At 35.9% G+C, this 20,426-nt stretch overlaps 1 protein-coding gene and 1 non-coding gene across 2 annotated transcripts in view; both read right to left on the bottom strand.

The window, feature by feature from the left end:
• CENPE (centromere protein E) overlaps positions 1–20,426 on the bottom strand; it is a 64,885-nt gene that overhangs the window by 29,504 nt on the left and 14,955 nt on the right. Inside the window, exons 12-28 of the mRNA XM_058666639.1 lie at positions 19,568–19,687; positions 18,577–18,735; positions 15,829–15,973; positions 14,851–14,939; positions 13,205–13,372; positions 11,093–11,167; positions 10,756–10,875; positions 8,534–8,656; positions 8,285–8,450; positions 7,479–7,633; positions 6,102–6,416; positions 5,690–5,962; positions 5,377–5,535; positions 3,713–3,868; positions 2,002–2,160; positions 1,250–1,540; positions 970–1,128 (exon numbers count right to left, since the gene is read on the bottom strand). Of these exons, the coding sequence (XP_058522622.1) occupies positions 970–1,128; positions 1,250–1,540; positions 2,002–2,160; positions 3,713–3,868; positions 5,377–5,535; positions 5,690–5,962; positions 6,102–6,416; positions 7,479–7,633; positions 8,285–8,450; positions 8,534–8,656; positions 10,756–10,875; positions 11,093–11,167; positions 13,205–13,372; positions 14,851–14,939; positions 15,829–15,973; positions 18,577–18,735; positions 19,568–19,687 (2,832 nt within the window). The remainder of the gene's footprint in view (positions 1–969; positions 1,129–1,249; positions 1,541–2,001; positions 2,161–3,712; positions 3,869–5,376; positions 5,536–5,689; positions 5,963–6,101; positions 6,417–7,478; positions 7,634–8,284; positions 8,451–8,533; positions 8,657–10,755; positions 10,876–11,092; positions 11,168–13,204; positions 13,373–14,850; positions 14,940–15,828; positions 15,974–18,576; positions 18,736–19,567; positions 19,688–20,426) is intronic.
• On the bottom strand, positions 17,138–17,241 carry LOC131480882 (U6 spliceosomal RNA). The gene has a single exon (XR_009245869.1). It is a non-coding gene; the product is annotated as a U6 spliceosomal RNA (small nuclear RNA).

The raw sequence follows: 20,426 nt of genomic DNA, 5'->3' as shown, positions 1-20,426 counted from the left end.
CTGGGCCATGTGCTGTTGCTTTTCCTGACACATTAGCATGGGCTGAATCATAAGTGGAGCAGCCGGGACTGAAACAGGGGCCCATGTGGCATACTGGCATTGCAGGCAGTTTACCTGCTGTGTCGCAAAGCTGACCTCAGACGATATTTTTTAAGATTCCCCTTTTATGGGGAAAGAACTGTGTTTTATTCATAACTTAATGGTTGGCATAGACTTTAAAAATTTTTTTACAGGTTATTTATTTGAAAGACAGTCATAGAGACAGAGAAAGACAGAACCACTATCAACTGCCTCTCTGGGCTTTCACTAGCAGAGCTGGAGTCAGGAGAGCTGAAATCGTCTGGGTTAAACGTGTTCCCCAGAGTAGCTTTTAACACAGGTTGGTCTGGTTATGTTCAACTCTAACCTCCAGAGCATTTATGATTACCTGATGTTTTTCTCAATTAAAATTGCTTATAAACTACATCCTTCCACTTCAGATATACGGTAGGATCTTATGAATCTTGTCTATTTTATTCCCATCAGACTTTGGTAACTCAGAACCAGGCCTTTAGTCAACAAATTTTGGTGAGGCCACTTGGGAAACCTGCACTTCATATTGGAGTGTTTGGGTTCAAGTTCTGCTTCCACTTCCAATTTCAGCTTCTTGAGAAGTGCACCCTGGCAGGCAGCAAATGACGGCTCAGGTAGCAAGTCCCTGCTGCTCATGTGGGAAAACCAGACTGATTTCCAGGCTTCTGCCTTCAGTGAGACCAGGTCTCAGCTGTTGGCTTTTGGGGTGAACCATGAATGGAAGATCTCTTTCATGTGTCTCTTTGCCTTCCAGAATAAAATGGATATAAACACTTAAAAATGCCCACTAATCGAATGAATCAGGACTTAATTACTACTTACTGGTTATTTTTCCTTCAAAGGTTCAAAGGAGAAAGGGAGAGGTGAGAGAGTACGCAAGAAAGAAAAACACCAGACCTTTTCTTGTAATTTGGCGCTGGATCTCTCGAGCCCCTCCTGAGTATTTTTTATCTGAGCTGTCTTCTCAGAAATGTTTCTTCTTAGTTCATCAATGGTTTCTTGCTGTTCTTTTAGATGCATGTGAGCGATTTTTAGTTCCTCTTTTGTTTGTAGGTCCTTAATTAGTAAGTAAAATTTAAAGAGTATTATAACAGCATTGCACCAACACCGCATCCCTCTTTCTATTTGGCTGTTTCTAAAGGAACATTTAATGAGTAAAGGCAAACAGTAGACTTACTGCAGCTTCAATTTCTTTTATATATTCTTTGAGCTGGTCTCTCTCTACTTTAAATGTTTCCTGTAATTCCTTTAGGTCATCTCTTTCCTTGGTTATAGAGCTCTTTTCTTCATAATTTTCTTGCCGTTTCTGAGCCGACACAAGCCCCTGTGTTGACGTATGTTCCAAACTTAACTCTCGATTCTGGAGTTCTTTCTTTAAATTCTCCATTTCACTCATCTTCTTCTGCATCTCGCTCATCTCTTCTTGCACACTAAGAAGTTGTTGCTGCTTTTCTTGGAGCTGGTCACTCTTTAAGATTTATAGTTATTACAATTACTATTTTGTTTTATATTTTCTCAAAAACTCTTACGCAAATCATCAACATAGGCCTACCTATCACTCCAACATAAATGGGCTAGTAGCATGAAAAATACATACATAGTGTCTTTGTGGATTAAATGGTGTCCCATTGAAAACCCCTGTCGCCACAGAATGTCTGGATGTGAACTTACTGTGATCAGGTAAGGAATGAGAAAAAATCCCTAATGCATTAGAGTGAATTCTTAGTGTAACAACAGTATGTTTACAAGACAGAATGGACACAGAATGACAGAAAAGAATAGTATGTGAAAACAACGGGGAAGAGAGAGAGAAAGGTTTATACATGTGGGGATGTATGTATTATAGCTGGATTCTGGTTTTCACATATCAAAATTTATCATCAAGAAAATTTAGTAAGGCAAAATGGTAACGAAGAATGGAAAACTTACCTTTTCCTTTAATTTTTCTTCGACTTCTGCCAGTTTCACACGGGCCCTAGAAAGTTCTTCTTCCTTCTTTAACGTATGGTTCTTTTCTTCTGCAACAATCTCTTGTTGCTTTTTCAGTTCATCTGCAAGAATTCTTAACTCCTCCTGGTTTTCAATAGTCTAGAATCAAAAACAAATTGAAATTAAGACAAATATTAGATCACATTTGTGAAGTCTGGTAAATCAGCAATTATCTCAGCCTGCAACACAAAAATGCACAGCTTTAATTTAATCACAGGGTGCTATGTCATTTCTTTATAGCTAGATTTATATTTCTGTCAGGAGAATTAGAATTCAACTTAGCAATTTGTCATGAGAGCACAGTTCACTGCTGCTCCCAAAACCCAAAGAAACAAATTGGTTTTTTACAGGATAGGACACCTTTTTTTGGTTTTGGTTAATAGACACCAACAAGATGAAAAGTGCAGTGACCATCTGTTGGCTTGATTTGGCCTAATCCACGTAGCAAGACATAGAACAGTAACAAGAACAAGAGAATATAATTATTTTATTGCTTATTTATCTGCTTTTATATGCCCAATTCTTTTGGCCTCATAGAAAATAACAAAAAATACAGAAAATTAAAACAATGTGACTTCATATACTACTGTGATCTATAGGGAATTTCTCTAAATACTGATTTCAACATGTACACATTATGTTGCCTCTGAACAGGTAAACATACTAAAGTAAGTAACGACATAGGTAAATACCAACAACAAACAAATAAAAAATGAAATATAAACCTTAACAACAGGGCTCGGCAGCGTGGCCTAGTGGCTAAGGTCCTCGCCTTGATCCCATATAGCCGCTGTTTCTAATCCCGGCAGCTCCACTTCCTCTCTATCTCTCCTCCTCTCAGTATATCTGACTTTGTAATAAAAATAAAATAAATCTTTAAAAAAAAAAAACCTTAACAACAGTTAAGTATAAAAGAGAAATCTTTAGGAGCAAATTAATAAACTCTGTACATGGTGAAAACATATAAAAAAGACATAAGATGGTCAACAAGCAAAAGCGTTCTTTCTCTTTAGTCATTAGTGAAGGCAAATTTGAAAAGTTATACATTCCTTAGAATGTACAAACTTAAAACCAAAGATAAGATGAAATACTGCTGATGGAAGATGTAGAGTGGACAAAATTTTCTTAATTTGCTGAGAGGATTGCAAAATAACAGAATTACTTTGTAAGTCAGCTCAGTAAATTTTTATCAGGTTGAATATACACTTTTGTATGGCCCAGCAATTCCATTTAGATATTTATCTTAGAAAAATGAAAAGCACTGTAATAAGAATGCCGAAAATATCACTCAAAGTAGTCAAGAATTGGAAGTAACCCACATTTCCATCAAGCAGAAAAGTAGTTTGAACATGTGGTTAACTTATATGATGCAATGCTACTCTGTAGTCAACATGAATGTAGAAACCAGTGAGACACAAGAGCTATGCACTATGTTAATTTCACTTGGGAGATACTTGGGGTGGAGATGTGGCATGGCTGCTAGCAGCACAGGGTACTTTTGGGGCTGAGAAAATACAGGTAGAGACATCTGTCAGAAGCCAACAGACTGCACATTTTTACCAGATACACTTGGTGCTTGTAAATTACTACCAAAAATTGATAGAGGTAAGAAAAACCAAATGAATTGGAAACACACATTACTAAATCCTACCATTTCAATATTTTCTTTCAGGTCTGACTTCAACTGTTCCTTTTCTAATACAATACTCTCTAACATTTGTTGGAGTTCATTTTTCTCCTGTATTAAATCTGCAATGAATGTTTCAGATTTTTGGTCTTGCAAATTCTGCTTATCTATGGCAGCCATCTAAAACATAAACAAAGAAGGATTTAAAGTAGTTACTAAGAATATTAATAATGAGTACAGCCAACATGTACAAATATATGGTTACACATGGTATTGATCACTTACTTTAATACGGTTAATCATTATAACCCCACAAGGTGGCGCTATATCCCAATCTGACAGACTGAGCACACTGATGGACAGAGAGGCAAAGTCACTCGTTCAGGGTCACTCAGAGACAGGTATAGTTAGGATTTGAACTCTACCTTGCAGCACAGAAATATGTTCCTGTGTCTACTCACCTAAAAAATTTATTTATTTAGGCATTCAGAGAAAAGAAGAGACAGAGAAAGATCTGTCTGCTGACTCACTCCTCAAGTGCCTACAACGGCTGGAGCTGAGCCAATCTGAAGCCAGGAGCCAGGAGCTTCTTCTGGGTCTCTCACATGGGTGCAGGGTCCCAGGGCTTTGGGTTGTCCTGCATTCTGCATTGTTCTTGTGCATCTATGTTCTTCGCTAGACACAAGCAGGGAGGTGGAAGGGAAGAGGGGCAGCTGGGATATGAACCCATGCCCAGATGGAACCCCGATAGATGAAAGGTGAGAATTTAGCTACTAGGCTTTCGTGTCAGGTCCTGTATCTATTCACTTTTAAGAACTAACTCTGCAGCTACAAATATCAGCAATTATCTCAATAAATGATTTCAGGTGCGTTCATTATTTCAAACCAATTATAAAAGATATTATCTTTCCTTTCTCCATATTTTCTAAGTCTCATACTAGTAATATGTTGGGTTTTACTACTAAATAAGGAACAAGCAACCTTAAACACTATTTTCTCCCTGAAAATAGCTTAAAAGCATTTCTTATTTCATATTCCTTGAAAATCTTTTTTTGTCAGGCAGTTTTGTTCAGAAAAAAACTGGAATCTTATTATATATGCTGGAAAAAATAATTTTGTTAAAAACCTATTTCATAATAGTACTGCTCATCCTAATTTATATTTTATATACCACTTGATTAAAGTGTATTAGATAAATTAATTTATGCATCAATAAGTCATCCATGCAACGACACTAGACCTAAAATTGAGCTACATACTTAAATATGGTTAAGGCGGTAAATTTTATGGTATGTATATTGTACAAATTGCAGCAACAAAAAAGGTTTAGTACTCTAAGCTAGATGTACCAAGGATTATTTTCCTATTTTCCTATTGAAAAATGTTTTAGCAGTAAATATTTTGGATTAAGCAGTATGATGCACAATAAAAATGAAGTATAAAATACAGTTCTTCAAAGTTTGAGCTAACACTTTTTTGGCCCTTTCCTTTCCAAAATCATTGTAGGCATTTATTTTCAAAGTAATCTTAAAGGTATTACAGTTAAACTTGAAAAATTAATGTTAGTTAAGACTATTCTGAATAACAAATAAAATTAAGATGACCCTTGTTTATTTAAGTTTCTTAGTTTAAAGAGCAAGCTTTATTTATACAATAATATGAAAACTCCGAAAATAAACACGCTTTACCTTTTTCTGTGACTCATCTTCTGTCTCTACCATGTTCTCCTCCAACTGCAAATTCCCGGCTGTTTCCCCAGAAATTTTCATTTTTAGTGTGTTAATTGTTTCTTGGTGTTGTTTCAATGACTCAAGAGCATTCCGCAATTGTTCTTGTGTATCTATGTTCTTTGTTGGAAAACCAGAAAACAATTTCCATTAAAATGTAAAATAACAAAAATAATTTTATAATTACTAGTTGACTGTAAATAATAGGTGATGGGTCTGGCAATATTTCCAAGAGGCTTCAATTTTCCAAAGTTTGACCAATCTGAAACCTTACCATGTTCACTGTGTCCTGAATATCACTTCTGAGCTGGTCCCTCTCCGTTTGAAGGCTCTCTTGGAGTTGCTTTAGGTCATCGTTTTCTTGGCCTAACATTCTCATCTCCTCCAAGCTTTGCTGAAGCTTCTCAGCCAGCAGAGTTTTCTCCCTTTCAGCAGTCTGAAGCTTCAAATCTCTGGTTTCTAACTGTTCCTTCAGCTGTTCCATTTCATTTAATATTTCTTGCCCCTCACTTGTTTTCTGGTTAAGCTCTTGAGTCTTGTGAGACAGCTATAAAAGAAAAGAACTAAATGTGATAAAGTCATTCTGTCATAAATATAAATATGACACAGATACATGTTACATATGATATGTATAACATATTAAAAACAGTATGCAGATATGTGTCTTGATAGGATCTGGTACCAACCTCAGACTGCAAAACTTCCAAACTTGAACCAAATTTTTGTGCTTCTTCCGAGAGATTTCCAATTTCTTGATTCAATCTCTTATTTTCTTCTAAGACCTTATCATACTTTTGCTGAAATTCCAGATGAAGGTTCTTGAACTCTTGTAATTCTTTATCGGTGCTTTCATAATTCAACTGAATAGTTGCTAGGTCATCTTTAGTTTTTTCAATTTCTTCAAGTAAATCTTGAATTCTATTCTCTTTATGAACTGTTTCAGATAATAATTTGTCCTTTTCTGATGCTATTATGCATATCTCTTCAGATTTATCATTTAACTATGGGTAAGAAAAAAATTTCGGGATGTTAGTAGTGTATGATCTACTGAAGCAGTTTAAAGAAAAATAAAAAGCTTCATCTGTGTGTGTATCTGTATATGTATATGTGAATAAATATATATATATATACATGCCATTTTAGCATTAATTCAGCTTCTTTAACTTTAGACTGAACGTTTTGTTTACGAATGCTTTATGGGTGTAGTAAGCATTACATGGAAAATAGTCAGTAAGCCATTATCTAACTCATCTGGGTTGACAGCATTTTATTGGTCTTAGAATTTGAATTATTTTTCCCTGAAAATATTTCAATGAAATTCAGATCACTATAAACTTAATTCATGAATACTTTATGTTACAGTTAAGAAACAATTTAAACACTTTGAACGATAATGTCTGAAGAAGAAGAGAAACCGGAGCCTAATGACTGCCCAAGGGGCAGAGGGTCCTAAGAGCCTGCCGGCGGTTCCAATCCCATGCTTAGGAAGCAGATCCGGGCAGCACCGTCACGAGGCTGATAACTGTTAGGGTTAAATTTATCAAGCCCACTATATTCCCAAGGTTCTTTAGCATGGTATTTTCCACAGAGGATGCAGTTGCATTCCTGCCTTTTTCTTCCAGAATGGTAGAGAGAAAGGAAAGGCCAGGGATTTACGGTATCCAGAAGCCTACAGGATTTACCCTGGACTCTGAAACTTTACCAATGACACTTCCTTTATCTTGTTACTTTCTTTTACAGTAATACGATTAGTACGAATTAGGAAAAAAAAGGAAGAAGAAGTCATAGAACTGTTTAAGTGCATTATCTTAGCATTATTGGCTGTACATGGATTATGGTAGGAAGTTTATTGTTAAACATAGTTTTGAAAATCCAACCTTTTTTTTCTTCATCTAGTAGCCCAAGAACAAGTAAGAGGAACTATACTGATTTTTACTGGTAACAAACTGAGGTGAATAGAGTCAGTGCCTGCTACTGAAATGTATATTATAACAAAATATGTCTTATGTGGTCACAAGGGGTTCATTTCAAAACAAGAGTTAATCACTTAAAATTCATTTTACCTCTTTTCTTAGCATTTCTATTTCAGGGATTGAAGATTTCCTTTCTGAGAGCAAATGAACTTCTTTTCGTAAAGCTTCATTTTCTTCAACTTCTTTTTTCAGTTCTCTCTGGAGATCAGTAATTTTTTTTTCCAATTCCAAATTACAAAGCAAATCTGGAAAGTTTCGTTAAATTAAACATCAGTGTTAGCGAACAGGTAATCTAATTTTTTAAAAAAAGATTCATTTGTTTAATTGGAAAGACAGATTTACAGAGAAGCAGACAGACAGAAAGATCTTCTATCTGCTGAGCAGTTCACTCCCCAAGTGGCCGCAACAGCTGGAGCTGAGCCAGTACAAAGCCAGGAGCCAGGAGCTTCTTTATCTCCCACACAGGTGCAGGGTCCCAAGGGTTTGGGCCGTCCTCAACTGGGTTCCCAGGCCACAAGCAGGGAGCTGGATGGGAAGTGGAGCAGCAAGGACAGGAACCAGTGCCCACATGGGGGAACCGGCGTCCAAATGGGATCCCAGTGCTGTAAGTCGAGGACTTTAGCCACTAGGTTACCAAGCCAGACCCCAGGTAATCTAATTTTAATATTTCTTATATTATCTTTTTCAAAATCAGGCCTACTTTACTTGAAATTTTTAAAAATTCGATGCACATGGTAATCTATGTAAATACTGATATGAAATGATAGTATAAACTAACATTAGGTTACTAAAAAAGAGAGCATAATGGAATTTTAATCACTAGATTATAGTTGTCAGTAGGTTAATTTCTGGAGGAAGTCAAAGTATGTAAAGGGATTTCTAAAATTATAAAATACCTTTTGGAACTTTGCCATCAATAAGAGATGTCAGTTTTGATATTTCATTAAAAGCTGATTGTAATTCTTTCTCCAGGTCAAATTGAATTTTCTTTTTTGCTTCCAATTGGCTTTGACATAATTGAACATCATTTTCCATTTGCTTGCACGTACTTGCAAGTTCTTCCTTTTGGAAGAAATAACACGAATTCACAAAAATGAACTGATTGTTACAACCCCACTGTAATAATTAGTATAGAAAGTATTTACCATTTTCTCTTTTAGCTCCAGATTTTCACTTCTGAGAAATGCTGATTCTCTCTTGGCATCAAGGGCTACAGTTTCAGTGTCAAACAGAGTCTGTTTCATTTGTTTCAAGTCTTCAATATTCTCCTGGGAAGATGATAATAGCGATTCAGTGAAACTCAATTTCCTCAGATTTGGCAAGTGTTGTAGAGAATGTGTACATAGATGCTATTCTTTGGTAATCAAAGAGTGAAACTGTCCAAGTACCAAGTAAATGAAAATAAATACATCCCATAATGAAATCACTAAAAAAAAAAAAATTCTAGCTATATTTCTTCAGTGAGTATAAAAATGTTATAAGTTGAGAACCTCTTTCTGATTAACAGAAGGTTAACAATTGTAATTCAGCTAGGTTGAGGGTCCCTTTGCATTTATTACTCCCTGCAACACTTGACTGATGTTAACTATTGTTAACATGAAAATTTAGGACATTAGACCTCAAGTTGAAAAAAAGAAATAGAGTGAATAGGCAACTCTCAGAAGGAAAAGCGTAAATGACAAACGCATGAAAATACTGGCCATCCCAGTTTTAGAGGAAAGCTGCGTTTCAGTGTGAGTCTGGCTTAGGTGAAATGAACCTACATCCTTGCCAAAAGATAAATGTATGAATGAATGACTAAATGAATCAAGAAAAAAGAAGAAAGAAATGCACATTTTTTAATCCTTGCTACTCTATGAACAGAAAACTCCATGAATGTGTGAAAATGTCTCCTCTTTCAGGGCCTCATACCAGTGACAGCACACAGTGCAAATCATTCTGTCACAAAGAAGGCAACAGAGAAATACCAACAAGAGGCAGAGTACTTTTAAATACGCAAATGAAAATCAAAGAACAGAAACCAATTCTAGACAGAAATGACTGCCTTTAAAAAAAAGGGGGAGAGGGTGTTTGTAAAAATAAGAACCATATTGAAAATTTCTTGAAATAATAAGGAAGAAGGAAAAAATGAAAAGACGAATAATTCAATCACGTGATCTAATTTTTTATAATTACCTTCATTCTTGTAACTTTCATTGCCAATGATATTTTAAGAGATTCAGTGAGTTTTATATATTTCTCAATTTATCTAGATTTATTTATTTACAAGGCAGAATAGAGAGAGGCAGAAAAATATATTCGGACCATATTTCCTTTCCAAATGGCCACAACAGCTGGGTCTGGGCCAGGCTCGGGTAGGTCTCCATGTGGGTACAGAAGCCCAGGCAGTTGGCTCACCCGAGTGCTCTCCCAGACACATTAGTAGGGAACCAGATCGGAGGCGGAACATCAGAGACTTGAACTGCTGGCCATACAGGATTCTGGAACTATAGGCAGCAGTTTAACTAGCTGTGCCGTAATGCCAGCCCTAAGGTAAACTGCTTCTTAGTGCAAAGATTTCACACTAACTAGAATCATCTGAATCCATAATTTTCTGGCAAAAAGATTCACCAAATTGTTAAAATTGCTACTTAAATTATAATGCACGTCTTATTGAAATGACATTTATATAGTCATGTTTCGCTACCTATGGTACATACTTAGAGTTCCAGTTACACAGCAATACCAGTGTACGCACTCATCTCAAAATCCTGTCTATACACATCTATAAATATTTGTATAAAACCGAAAAAAATTTCAAAGTTTTCTAATTACTGATGTTAAAAAATGATTTATTTATTTTTAACCTGAAAGGCCGATTTTACAAAAAGAGGAGACACAAAGAGAGGTCGTCCACCCACTGGTTCACGACCCACATGGCTGCAACGGGCAGCACTGAGCTGATCCAAAGCTGGGAGCTGGGAAAGTTTCCTGGTCTTGCATGTGGATACATGGGCTGTCTACTACTGCTTTCCTAGGTTCATTAGCAGGGAGTTGGATGACAAGTACAGTGGCTGAGACACAAACTAGCACCCATATAGAATGCAGGCGCTGCACGTGGAGAATTAGCATGCCCCACCATTGCACTGGCCCCAAATTATTGATTTTTAATAGATGCTTATGCTCCATTCTCTGAGTATCAACTCATCTGTAAAATGGTAATGATGTTAAGAGTGTCTCATCTGGCTGATGATTAAATGAAATATATAAACTGGTTACAATAATGTGTAGTATCTAGTGGATTCAAAGTAAGCATTTGCTGTGGTGGTGGCAGTGATGATATAATATAAATGCTAACACGATCAAATAACATAAACTTGATTTTTACCAATGAATATGACGAATCCATTTTTATACTTTCTGCCTTCTGAGAGTCTATGTATTTCTGTAGCTTCTTAATCTGGTCTTCCTTTTCTTTCAGCAGCTCTACTTTTGAGCTCAGTTCATTCTAAAAGAAAAAATTAATAGTGACAAACAACTTTGTATTCGATTTGAATTCTTAAGGATTTGAGGAACTTTCAAATAATTTAAATTGACAATGAACTGTCAAAAGTATAGATATATAAGAATATATAATACCTGTATGTTTTGAAATCATGTTCAATTACATGGTTATATGTTTTAATAATTCTGGTTATCAATAGGAATAGCACATGAATGCTCACCTCAAGATCTTGATTATATGCTTCTGCATGCTTAACTAAATTCTTTAAGTTGGATATTTCATGAGTTAGTTGCATCTGCAAGAGCATGTGAACAGGCAACAGAGCAAACCAACAGTTAATAAAGCAAAAAAGTAGCATTCATTTACTGCTGCAGCTACAGAATTACCCAACATAATAAGAGGAGACCAAGATCAACTGTCCAAGTTAATGCAACAGAGAACCAACCTCATTATTTTAAAATGCAGGAAATATTAACCAAATAAACGAAAAACCCATAAAACCAGCAAATAAGAAAATCTTTCAGCATGACCTCAAAAACAGCTGCGTTAATTGTTAATAAAGCTAAAGTTAGTATTTTTCATTTGGAGGAGGTAGTAAAGTGATAATTAAACTTGTGAAGAATTAGATGTTTTTGGTTTGTGCTGGTTGTAGAAATATATCCATCCTTGTATATATTTTTCATTTCTAAAAATTACTCATTTAGCTTTATGTTAGCACATTTTAAAAAAAGTTCCAATTTAGAATTGGTGTGTATTACGACTGTTCACACAGTATCTTTTTAAGAAAGCTACAAAAGTTGTATGACTCTCAATTCTCTTGTTGCTTCACTCTATAGGAAATATTGAAAAGATGATGCTACTGCTTACTGTTCAATTGTCTAAAAATGAAACGGCAGAAGAAGTGCGTCTACTAAGATTTCCTTCCTATCAAAATATTTGAGTATCAAGGTTTTTTGTTCAAATTAAGTAAACCATAAGTGACCAACATAAACACCTTTCTTTACAATTGCTCCATTTTCTTAATCAAATAGCAAGGTCTAACGGAATATAAGATATGTAAGAAAGCCATTTCTTGCTTAAATATTTTCTGGATGCTTAATTCAGTCCTGACTAATTTTAGATTTCCAACTAATGCCAGTGTTCATTAACATCCCTATTTTAGGCCAATGCTGGCCATCAGAAATGTAACCCGAGTTACATGTGCAATTTACGATTTTCTGGTAGATGCATCAGAAAAAATACAAAAAGGTAGAATTAACTTTAGTAATATATTTTGTTTAACTTACTACATCTGAAGTATTATGTCTCCAGGTTATCAATACAATGTAAAAAAGAAAATGTTTTTCATTTACAGATGACTCAAATCAAGTCAGATAGGTTTCCCGCCCCCCCGCCTTTTTTTAAAGATTTATTGTATTTTATTTTTTTCAGACTGGTCTGGTCCCATTTTAAGCACTCAAATGACAAATGTGGTTGGTGGCCATCCTGCTATACATGAAACATTAGATACTTTTATTGGTTTTAACTTAAATCTGTTCCATCTTTTACCTTTCGTTCCTTGCCTAATTCTAGCTTTTATGTTAAAAAAAAAAATCACATTTACCAATAAAGAAGAATCAAAGGATTAACCTTAACTTCTGAAAATATTTAGCAAATAACCATTTAGAAATAAGTAGAGATAAGTTTTCTACTTCTCACTTCAAATGGCTCTTCATGTTAATAAGTTCTCTCATAAACCAACAACAGGAAATCTTTTGTACAGATAAAAGCATAACCTACCTCTCAATGACATATTGTTCAAGATGTGGAGCATAAAAAAAGTGAAAAAGCATAAAAATGTGAAAAAGCAAAAATGACTTATCCATAAAATCTAGCAGTTAATTGTTGCAGGGGTGGCTAGCCTCTCTAGCTACCTTAATAATGCTCTATTTAGAAAGATACTTTCCAAAGAAAAAGAAACCCACCGACCTGTACAATTAACACATGGTACACAAAACAGCCAGCTATTGAAATTCACAGGGTGGTATTTCTGGAATGCTCAATAAAATAAAATGTTGACAATACAAAACTAGGAAAATTATTTCCACAAGACAATTTCATCTCTAGGCAGATCCGCTAAACCATCTCAGATGGTCTTAATCCCTTCTTCTCTTATACATATTAAGCATAAGAGAAACAAATACAACAATTTTTAAAACAACATGAATTAAATATTTCTTAAATGGTTTACAAAAATGATTAATTCATTACTACCGCAATCTTATGAATAACTATCCTTGAGAGAATACTATTAAATGAGATTTTAGTTTAGTTTCTCATCTCCATCTCTTACCGCTTGATCTTTTTCAGTTCTTCTTTCTAGAGCCTCAAATTCATCTAAATCATGCTTCTCCTTTAATTTCAACGTCATTTCTTCATTTTCTCTTCTTAATTGTTCATAATCTAATACCAGATTGTCATATTTAGCACGGAGTGAGCTCAATTCACTTTCAAAGTTTTCCTATTATAAAAAGATTTTACAATTAGAATCCACACCATACATTCTCTATCAACCTAATTAAAAAGTTAAATAGGATTACATAGTAAAACTTTGAATTATTCAGTTTAGACCATTTTCTTTCTCAATATCTAATATTCTACATGTTAGTAAACTTGCTAATTTAGAAGAGTATTTTGAAAGGATAATAGAAAATATATTTGTAAATAAATCATAAACCTGCTTGATACACATAGTTCAACTATGGAGGTAAAATGAGCATTAGGAAGTCTATACAGTCACAAATCTTTAATCCGTAATCAAGTGATAAATTTAATTCTCCACCTGACTGAAATGGCTTTGAATTCAGAAAGGTAAACACAGTGTTTCTTGAACTCTAAAATTCTAACAAGGCACATTTCTACTTTATGAGCAGAGACAAACTACTGATTACCATCACCCTTCAGTAATGAATGGATCAATGTGGCACATATGTATCATGGAACAGTCTTCTACAGCTGTTGAAGTTCTGTGTACAAAATGGTGTAGTATTTGCTTATACCTGAGTACTGCTTCCCAAATACTTCAAATCATCTGTAGAGTTTTATAATAGCTAATAAGATAGAAATGCTATCAGTAGCTTAGGCACTGTATTCTTTGGGAGATAAGTAAAAAAAGTGTGTTCAATACAGATAGAACCTCTGTAAGCCTATTCGTTCTGTGGGCTGCTGAATACAGATGAGGCACTCACTGATACACAGGGTCAACTGTAAACAATCTTAGCAAAATTTTAAGAAATGAGCAATGCCATAAGGAATGTTTTAATACGCTTAGATTTATATTTCCTTTAAGATTGCTCATTTTTTTTAAAAAAGATTGATTTATTTTTATTGGAAAGTCAGATATACACAGAAGAGGAGAGACAGAGCGGAAGATCTTCCGTCCCATGATTCACTCCCCAAGTGTGCGCAATGGCCGGTGCACGCTGATCCGATGCCGGGAACCAGGAACCTCTTCCGGGTCTCCCACGCGGGTGCAGGGTCCCAATGCATTGGGCCGTCCTCAACTGCTTTCCCAGGCCACAAGCAGGGAGCTGGATGGGAAGTGGAGCTGCTGGGATTAGAACCGGCGCCCATTTGGGATCCCGGGGCATCCAAGGCAAGGACTTTAGCTGCTAGGCCACGGCGCCGGGCCCAAAGATTGCTCATTTTTAAAAATGTACAGACGTATGCATGGATTCATTGAATAGAATTTGTCTTTCTTTTGGAATACAATTGTAGAACTTCCCGGTATTTATTATTATGATTAGTGCTTTAGTTGAAAAAAAATTTTTTTAAAATTTTTACTGACATATGAAATTGTATGTACTTTGCACTGGACTTATACTTACCAAACTATGACTCATTATTCATTAATGTGAAAATAAGTCCGAGCCAGTGATGTGCTTCAACAATATCCAATAACAAAATAATTTTAAAAAGAGTAAAATTTGCGTATATTACCTCATTTAGTATCTTTGTTGCTGAATTCCACTCCACCTCAGTAAATGTATCAAGCGTGCTGCTGAAGATATCAGATTCTAAGCAGAGAGCTACAATCAAGCAGAAAAGAAATTTAGACACACATGTTTCTAAAAAAGTTCATTTAAAGATTACTAAAAAAATTCTGATTACATGTAATCAATAAAAAGCTCAAATTAGCTGGTATGTGCTCAGACTATGTATCTCAAAATAAAATAACAACATATGTGATAATTTATATTAGCAGAAGAATTAAAATTGCTAACTGGAATTAATGATAAAATCTAGGATTTAAAAAAAGAGATTTATTTACTTATTTGAAAGGCAAGATTACAGAGAAAGAAAAGGATAGACAGAGATAGTCCAGCTGCTAGATCACAGATCACTTCCCAAATTGTAGGAGCTGGGCTGGTCCAAAGCTAAGAGTTTCATTTGAGCCTCCCATGTGGGTGCAGGGGTCCAGGTGCATTTGCATAGAGCTGGACTGGAAATCGAGCACTCACAAAGGATGCTGGTACCACATTCTACAGCTTTACCATTGTACCCATAGCACTGTCCCTGATACTCTTAGTACAATAAAGAGGGCAAATTCTGAATTTGAGTTTCATCATTACAAATTTTAAAATGCCTTCAGGAAATAGATTATAATGCGGATATAATTTTTAGACAAATTTTTGCAGAAATGCCAACCCCTCAGGATTATCAAATTAAATGTTAGCTGAGTATTACAGTAACCTGACTGGATAAGAATTAGATGCACTTAATGCTTCAACTGCAGTACAACATTCTTAAGAGATCTAGAATTAACAGAGAAAGGGAAAACTTTTTTCTTAAATATCAAAATATCCATTCTAATTATATGAGGACATACACCTAATTTAAATGTTTATCATATTAATGGAGTCTTTAATATGTCTCTCTTTTATAATGAAAGGATATTCTACTTGAAAAAATACTCACATTCATCAATTTCTCCTATTACACTCATGGGAGTCTTCATTTTTGTTGTTACATTTTTTGGCAAACTGAATTCATTTACATAGTTCGAGTCCTTCATTTTGCTAATTTTGCCAAAGCACCAAGTAACTCTTCTCTTTCTCTTAGCCTAAAGACAAAGAAATAAAATTAAGTCTTGCAGTTTTGGACCACAGTATACTGCAGCTTCTGTTTCTAAAACCACTAACTAGGTAGTGGTAGAACACTGGTTAAGAGAAACTTAATATCTTACAAGTCTAAGGACATTCTGAGATAAGAAAATACACAAATGTTTTAAATCAGTGTTTAGCTCCATAATACATTTGTAAAACTTTTTAATTTTCATATAAAAGTTTTATTTATTTGAAAGGCAGAGAAAGAGGTCTTCTACTGTGATTCTTCCCCAAATGCCCACATCTACAAGAGCTGGGCCAGGCTTAAGTCAGGAGCCCAGAACCCAATCCCAGGGTCTCACATGGGGGGCAGTGGCATAAGTACTTCCGGCAGCTCTTGCTGCCTCTCAGGGCTTACTGGAATCAGGCCTGGGGCTAGGATTCGAACCCACACATTCTGATACGGAACATGGGCATCCAAAGCAGCATGCTAACTGCCTCACCTCATTTTCTAAATTTGCCTGTTATTGTGGGACTTATTTGAAAGGAATTTGTTGACTCAACACATCATTCTGGTGTTACACAGGACAGCTGTTTCTGCCATCACCACATTGACCCCCAGCTACACTTTCAAGTACCCAGCTCCAGCTGGGAAGGTAAAGATGGGGCTAATATCACAGATAGCCCATTGGATTTTCCTTCAGCGAATCTGTCATAGGGTCCTTTACAATGCTGATTCCTTCTAATGTGCTTATCAAAACAAAGCCTCCACCAGTGCTCCCAGTCTTACTCCTTCTACTCCCGAGACCTTGCTCCCTCAGATAACTGCTCATCCGTTATCTCCACTGGTTCTCTCCTCTCAGCCTCGTTTACATACTCAAGCCTCTCTGCTTTGGTTGTTTTCTTAAAATAATCCATTTTTTATTCACTTACTTGAAAGTTAGACAAAGTCAGTCAGAAGAGGGAGAACCCTGATATGCTGCTGCATTCTCCAAAGCCAGAAACTGGGGACTCCAGGTTTCCCGTGTGTGGAGGAGCTCATTACCTGAACCAGCTCTACTGCCTTCCAGGGTGTTTATTAGCAGGAAGCTTGAGTTAGGGGCTGGAGCCGTGAGCTGAACACAGGGACACCGATACAAGGTACAGGTACCTGAATTGTGATGTCAGATGGTTGCCCTCACTTTCACTTTTTTTTTTCCTTAATTTTTCGTGTCATCCTTGCACAAGGGCCATGCTAATTTCTGTATCATTCCAACTTTAGTATATGTGCTGCTGAAGCGAGCACTCTTTAATTTTTCAACAAAATGACGAAATAGACTCTTGACTCCTTACTTGGATCAGATTGCTGTTTTCTTTTGATCCCATTTTTTATTCCCTGCCTTTTTTTTTTTAACATTTATTTATTTTTATCTCATCGGCAGATTTTATAGACAAAGGAGACAAAGAGGTTTTTCATCTGCTGGTTCACTCAGCAAATGGCTGTAATGGCCAGAGCTGAACTTATCTGAAGTTGGAAGTCGGGCATTTCCTCAGGGTTTCCCATGAGGGTGTAGGGTCTCCAGCACCTAGGCCATCCTCCGTAGCTTTCCCAGGATTGGCAGTAGAGCAGCTGGGACAAAAATTGGCTCCCACATGAGATGCTGGCATCACCGGGCAGAGGATTCATTTGGTGCACCACTGAGTGACCTCTTGTCCTTTTCCTTAACATTTATCGATTGCTTCCTCATTCCTGTCCCTTGTGTCTTACCAGTTAAGTCATCCTTCCCATTCACTTCACTGGTTTCTCTTGTTCTGCCTGCCTTTAAGTTTGTATCTTTTCAGGTTTCACATAGTTAATATACTTTTTCTTTCTTTTCTTTTACATATTTATTCCAAGGGATGAGTGACAGGGAAAGAGATTTTCCATCTACACTGGTTTATTTCCAAAATGGCTGTAACACTCATGACTGGGACTGGTGAAAGCCACAGCCAGGAAATCCACTTGCCTCTCCCATATGGATGCAGGGGCTCAAGCCCCTGGCCATTGGCCACTGCTTTTCTAGGCACATTAGCAGGGAGCTGCAGTGGAAGCTGGGCTTGGAATCAGCACTGTCATGGTATGCTGGTTTTGCAGGTGGCAGCTTACCCTCCTTCACCAGAGCATTTGCCCTGGTCACTATTCTCTTTTTCCTTTTTCTGGGCACAAGGGTCATCTGATGGCATTTAATCCTTTCCACATACTTACAGTTAGGATCTGTTACTACATCATTTTTAAACTAGCAAGTTTGGAGGACTTGAGTAAGGCTATATAGCCAGTTGGTGGTTGACCTCATGTCTATGTCTTCAATAGCTTACCCATGCATCTGGTCCACCACAATGCTACCCAAGATGACCTGTCCTCCCCAGAACAGACTGCACGCCTCACTACATGCTGCCAGTTTGCTGGAAATATCCAGACCTTTCTATCACCTACACTGTAAAAGCTGTCATAAATAACTCCCTGACTCCATTGTCTGTCCACGTAACTCCACTTGCTCCCAAAGCCATATGGAGATCTCATCATAATTTATGACTAAATGCATAAAAATGTCAATTCTATTTTGTGTGTTTCAAGTTTGAGCTGCCATCTTACACATTTTACCTTTAACTCCTGCTGTGATGTAAGGGAAGAAGAGGTAACTAGCATACTTGTTAAGTTTTGAATTTTTTCATCCTGTACTTTTTGGAGCAGATCTTTTTCATCCAAAAGCTGGGCCAACTGATCTTTTTCCATTTCCTGGGCCCGAGTCCTTATATTTACCTAAATGATAGAGCATTGTTAATAACACACGTAGCTAGAATAAAATTTTCTAAGTGGATGAAAATAAAATTAAATCTATGTGTGAACCATGAGACTTCTATTGAAATAAGGCATATCCTACCTGAAAAACTCCAATATAGAGTTATAAATATTTCTCAAACTTTTAATGTAAAATAGGTAGTTCTTCTCATGTCATTATTCTATACTTCAGGCATAAAACTACAGTTCTGTTAAAATAATTCTATTAATTGCCTAAGAAAATATGAATAGGCAGAGATACAAAAAAAAGCAGGTGATCATAGACAAAGTATAGATGTTCTCATCTTATAAGGCTACTTATTACCATTTAATATTTATTTTTTAGAAAGACCACTGGAAGGCAAGGTTTTTACAATAGGACCACAATGGTTAAACTGAACAAATAAGAATAACAGGTTGATTACACAATATTATTAGATTGTGATTGCTGCATTAGAAGAGGAATTCAAGAGAATATGAACAAACAGAAGGGAGCACTGAGTAACCGCTTTTGGTCTCCTTAAATCAGATTTTATAGTAATTGTGAAAAAATTTTATAAAGTATCTGCACTTGACTCATTGAAAAATTTCAAACTCTGCCCTTTGGGAACGGAAAACAAAGACTAAGAAAATTCCAAGAAACGGTCTTTCACACTGCAGTAAATTCAATTAAAGCTTTTATGAATTGATTTACTCTGAAGAGCATTTTAGTTGTAGCAGCTCAGATACCGATGAATTAAGCTTGCCAGCATTTGGCAGTTTTTCATCATAATTTGGTTGCCATTTTTTACTAAAATAAATGACTCATACATACCTCCTCTAATTGTCTCTTCAGGTCCACTATTTCTTTCCTATATCTTTTCAGGAGAGCTTCATCACTTGATACTTCATTAACATAAGGAGTATTCTTCATATATTTAGCAGTGCTGGCAAACTGGGAAAAAAATATAACTGTAAGGTATTCAACCCCAGTCAAATTTCCTAAAGAGAAAAATCAATACTCTCTCTATCTGGTTTAGCACTTTTTAATATGGTGAGAGTTTTATATCACTGATGTTGGCCAACTGTTCTCAAGAGAGAAAAAAAAATTCCAGTGGAGAACTTACAAGTACAGGCTTATTAGAATCTGCCTCTTAGGGTCTAGTGCGAATGCTCTCTACTGAGAAGCTGCAATTTTAGGCAAAAGTATCTTTCCTTTGAATCCTATCATACTTATCCATCACTTAACTCCTATTCAAAGAATCATGTTAGAAGATACATCTCATCTGCCCCACAGATTCTGGGAAGACAGGGACTATCTTTCCTGTATGCATCTTTAAATGATAGGTAATAGCCATTTAAAACAATGTTTCTCAGGGTATCAGGGACAGAAATAATTTTAAATGGGTACCCAGAATTGATCATTAAATAGCATCAAATCTTTCACTGACAAATCTTTCATTTTCTTTTTCCCTTTTAAAGAGAAAATGCAAGCCTTTAGGCTTAGTTAATAGGAATTTAAGAATTACATAACACATACAACACGCAATTTTTGGGGGGTTTATTTTCTATTTGTGGCAATTGATAATAGCTTTTCATTTCTAGAACTAATATAATAATAGTAATAAAGCAATAACAATTACTTTACTAAATATAATTATAAAGAATTAAGCATAATTAAAAAACATATTAAA

This window comes from Ochotona princeps, chromosome 7 (genome assembly GCF_030435755.1).
Source record: "Ochotona princeps isolate mOchPri1 chromosome 7, mOchPri1.hap1, whole genome shotgun sequence".
Classification (NCBI taxonomy): Eukaryota; Metazoa; Chordata; class Mammalia; order Lagomorpha; family Ochotonidae; genus Ochotona; species Ochotona princeps.
This window is presented reverse-complemented; position numbering and strand designations above follow the sequence as displayed.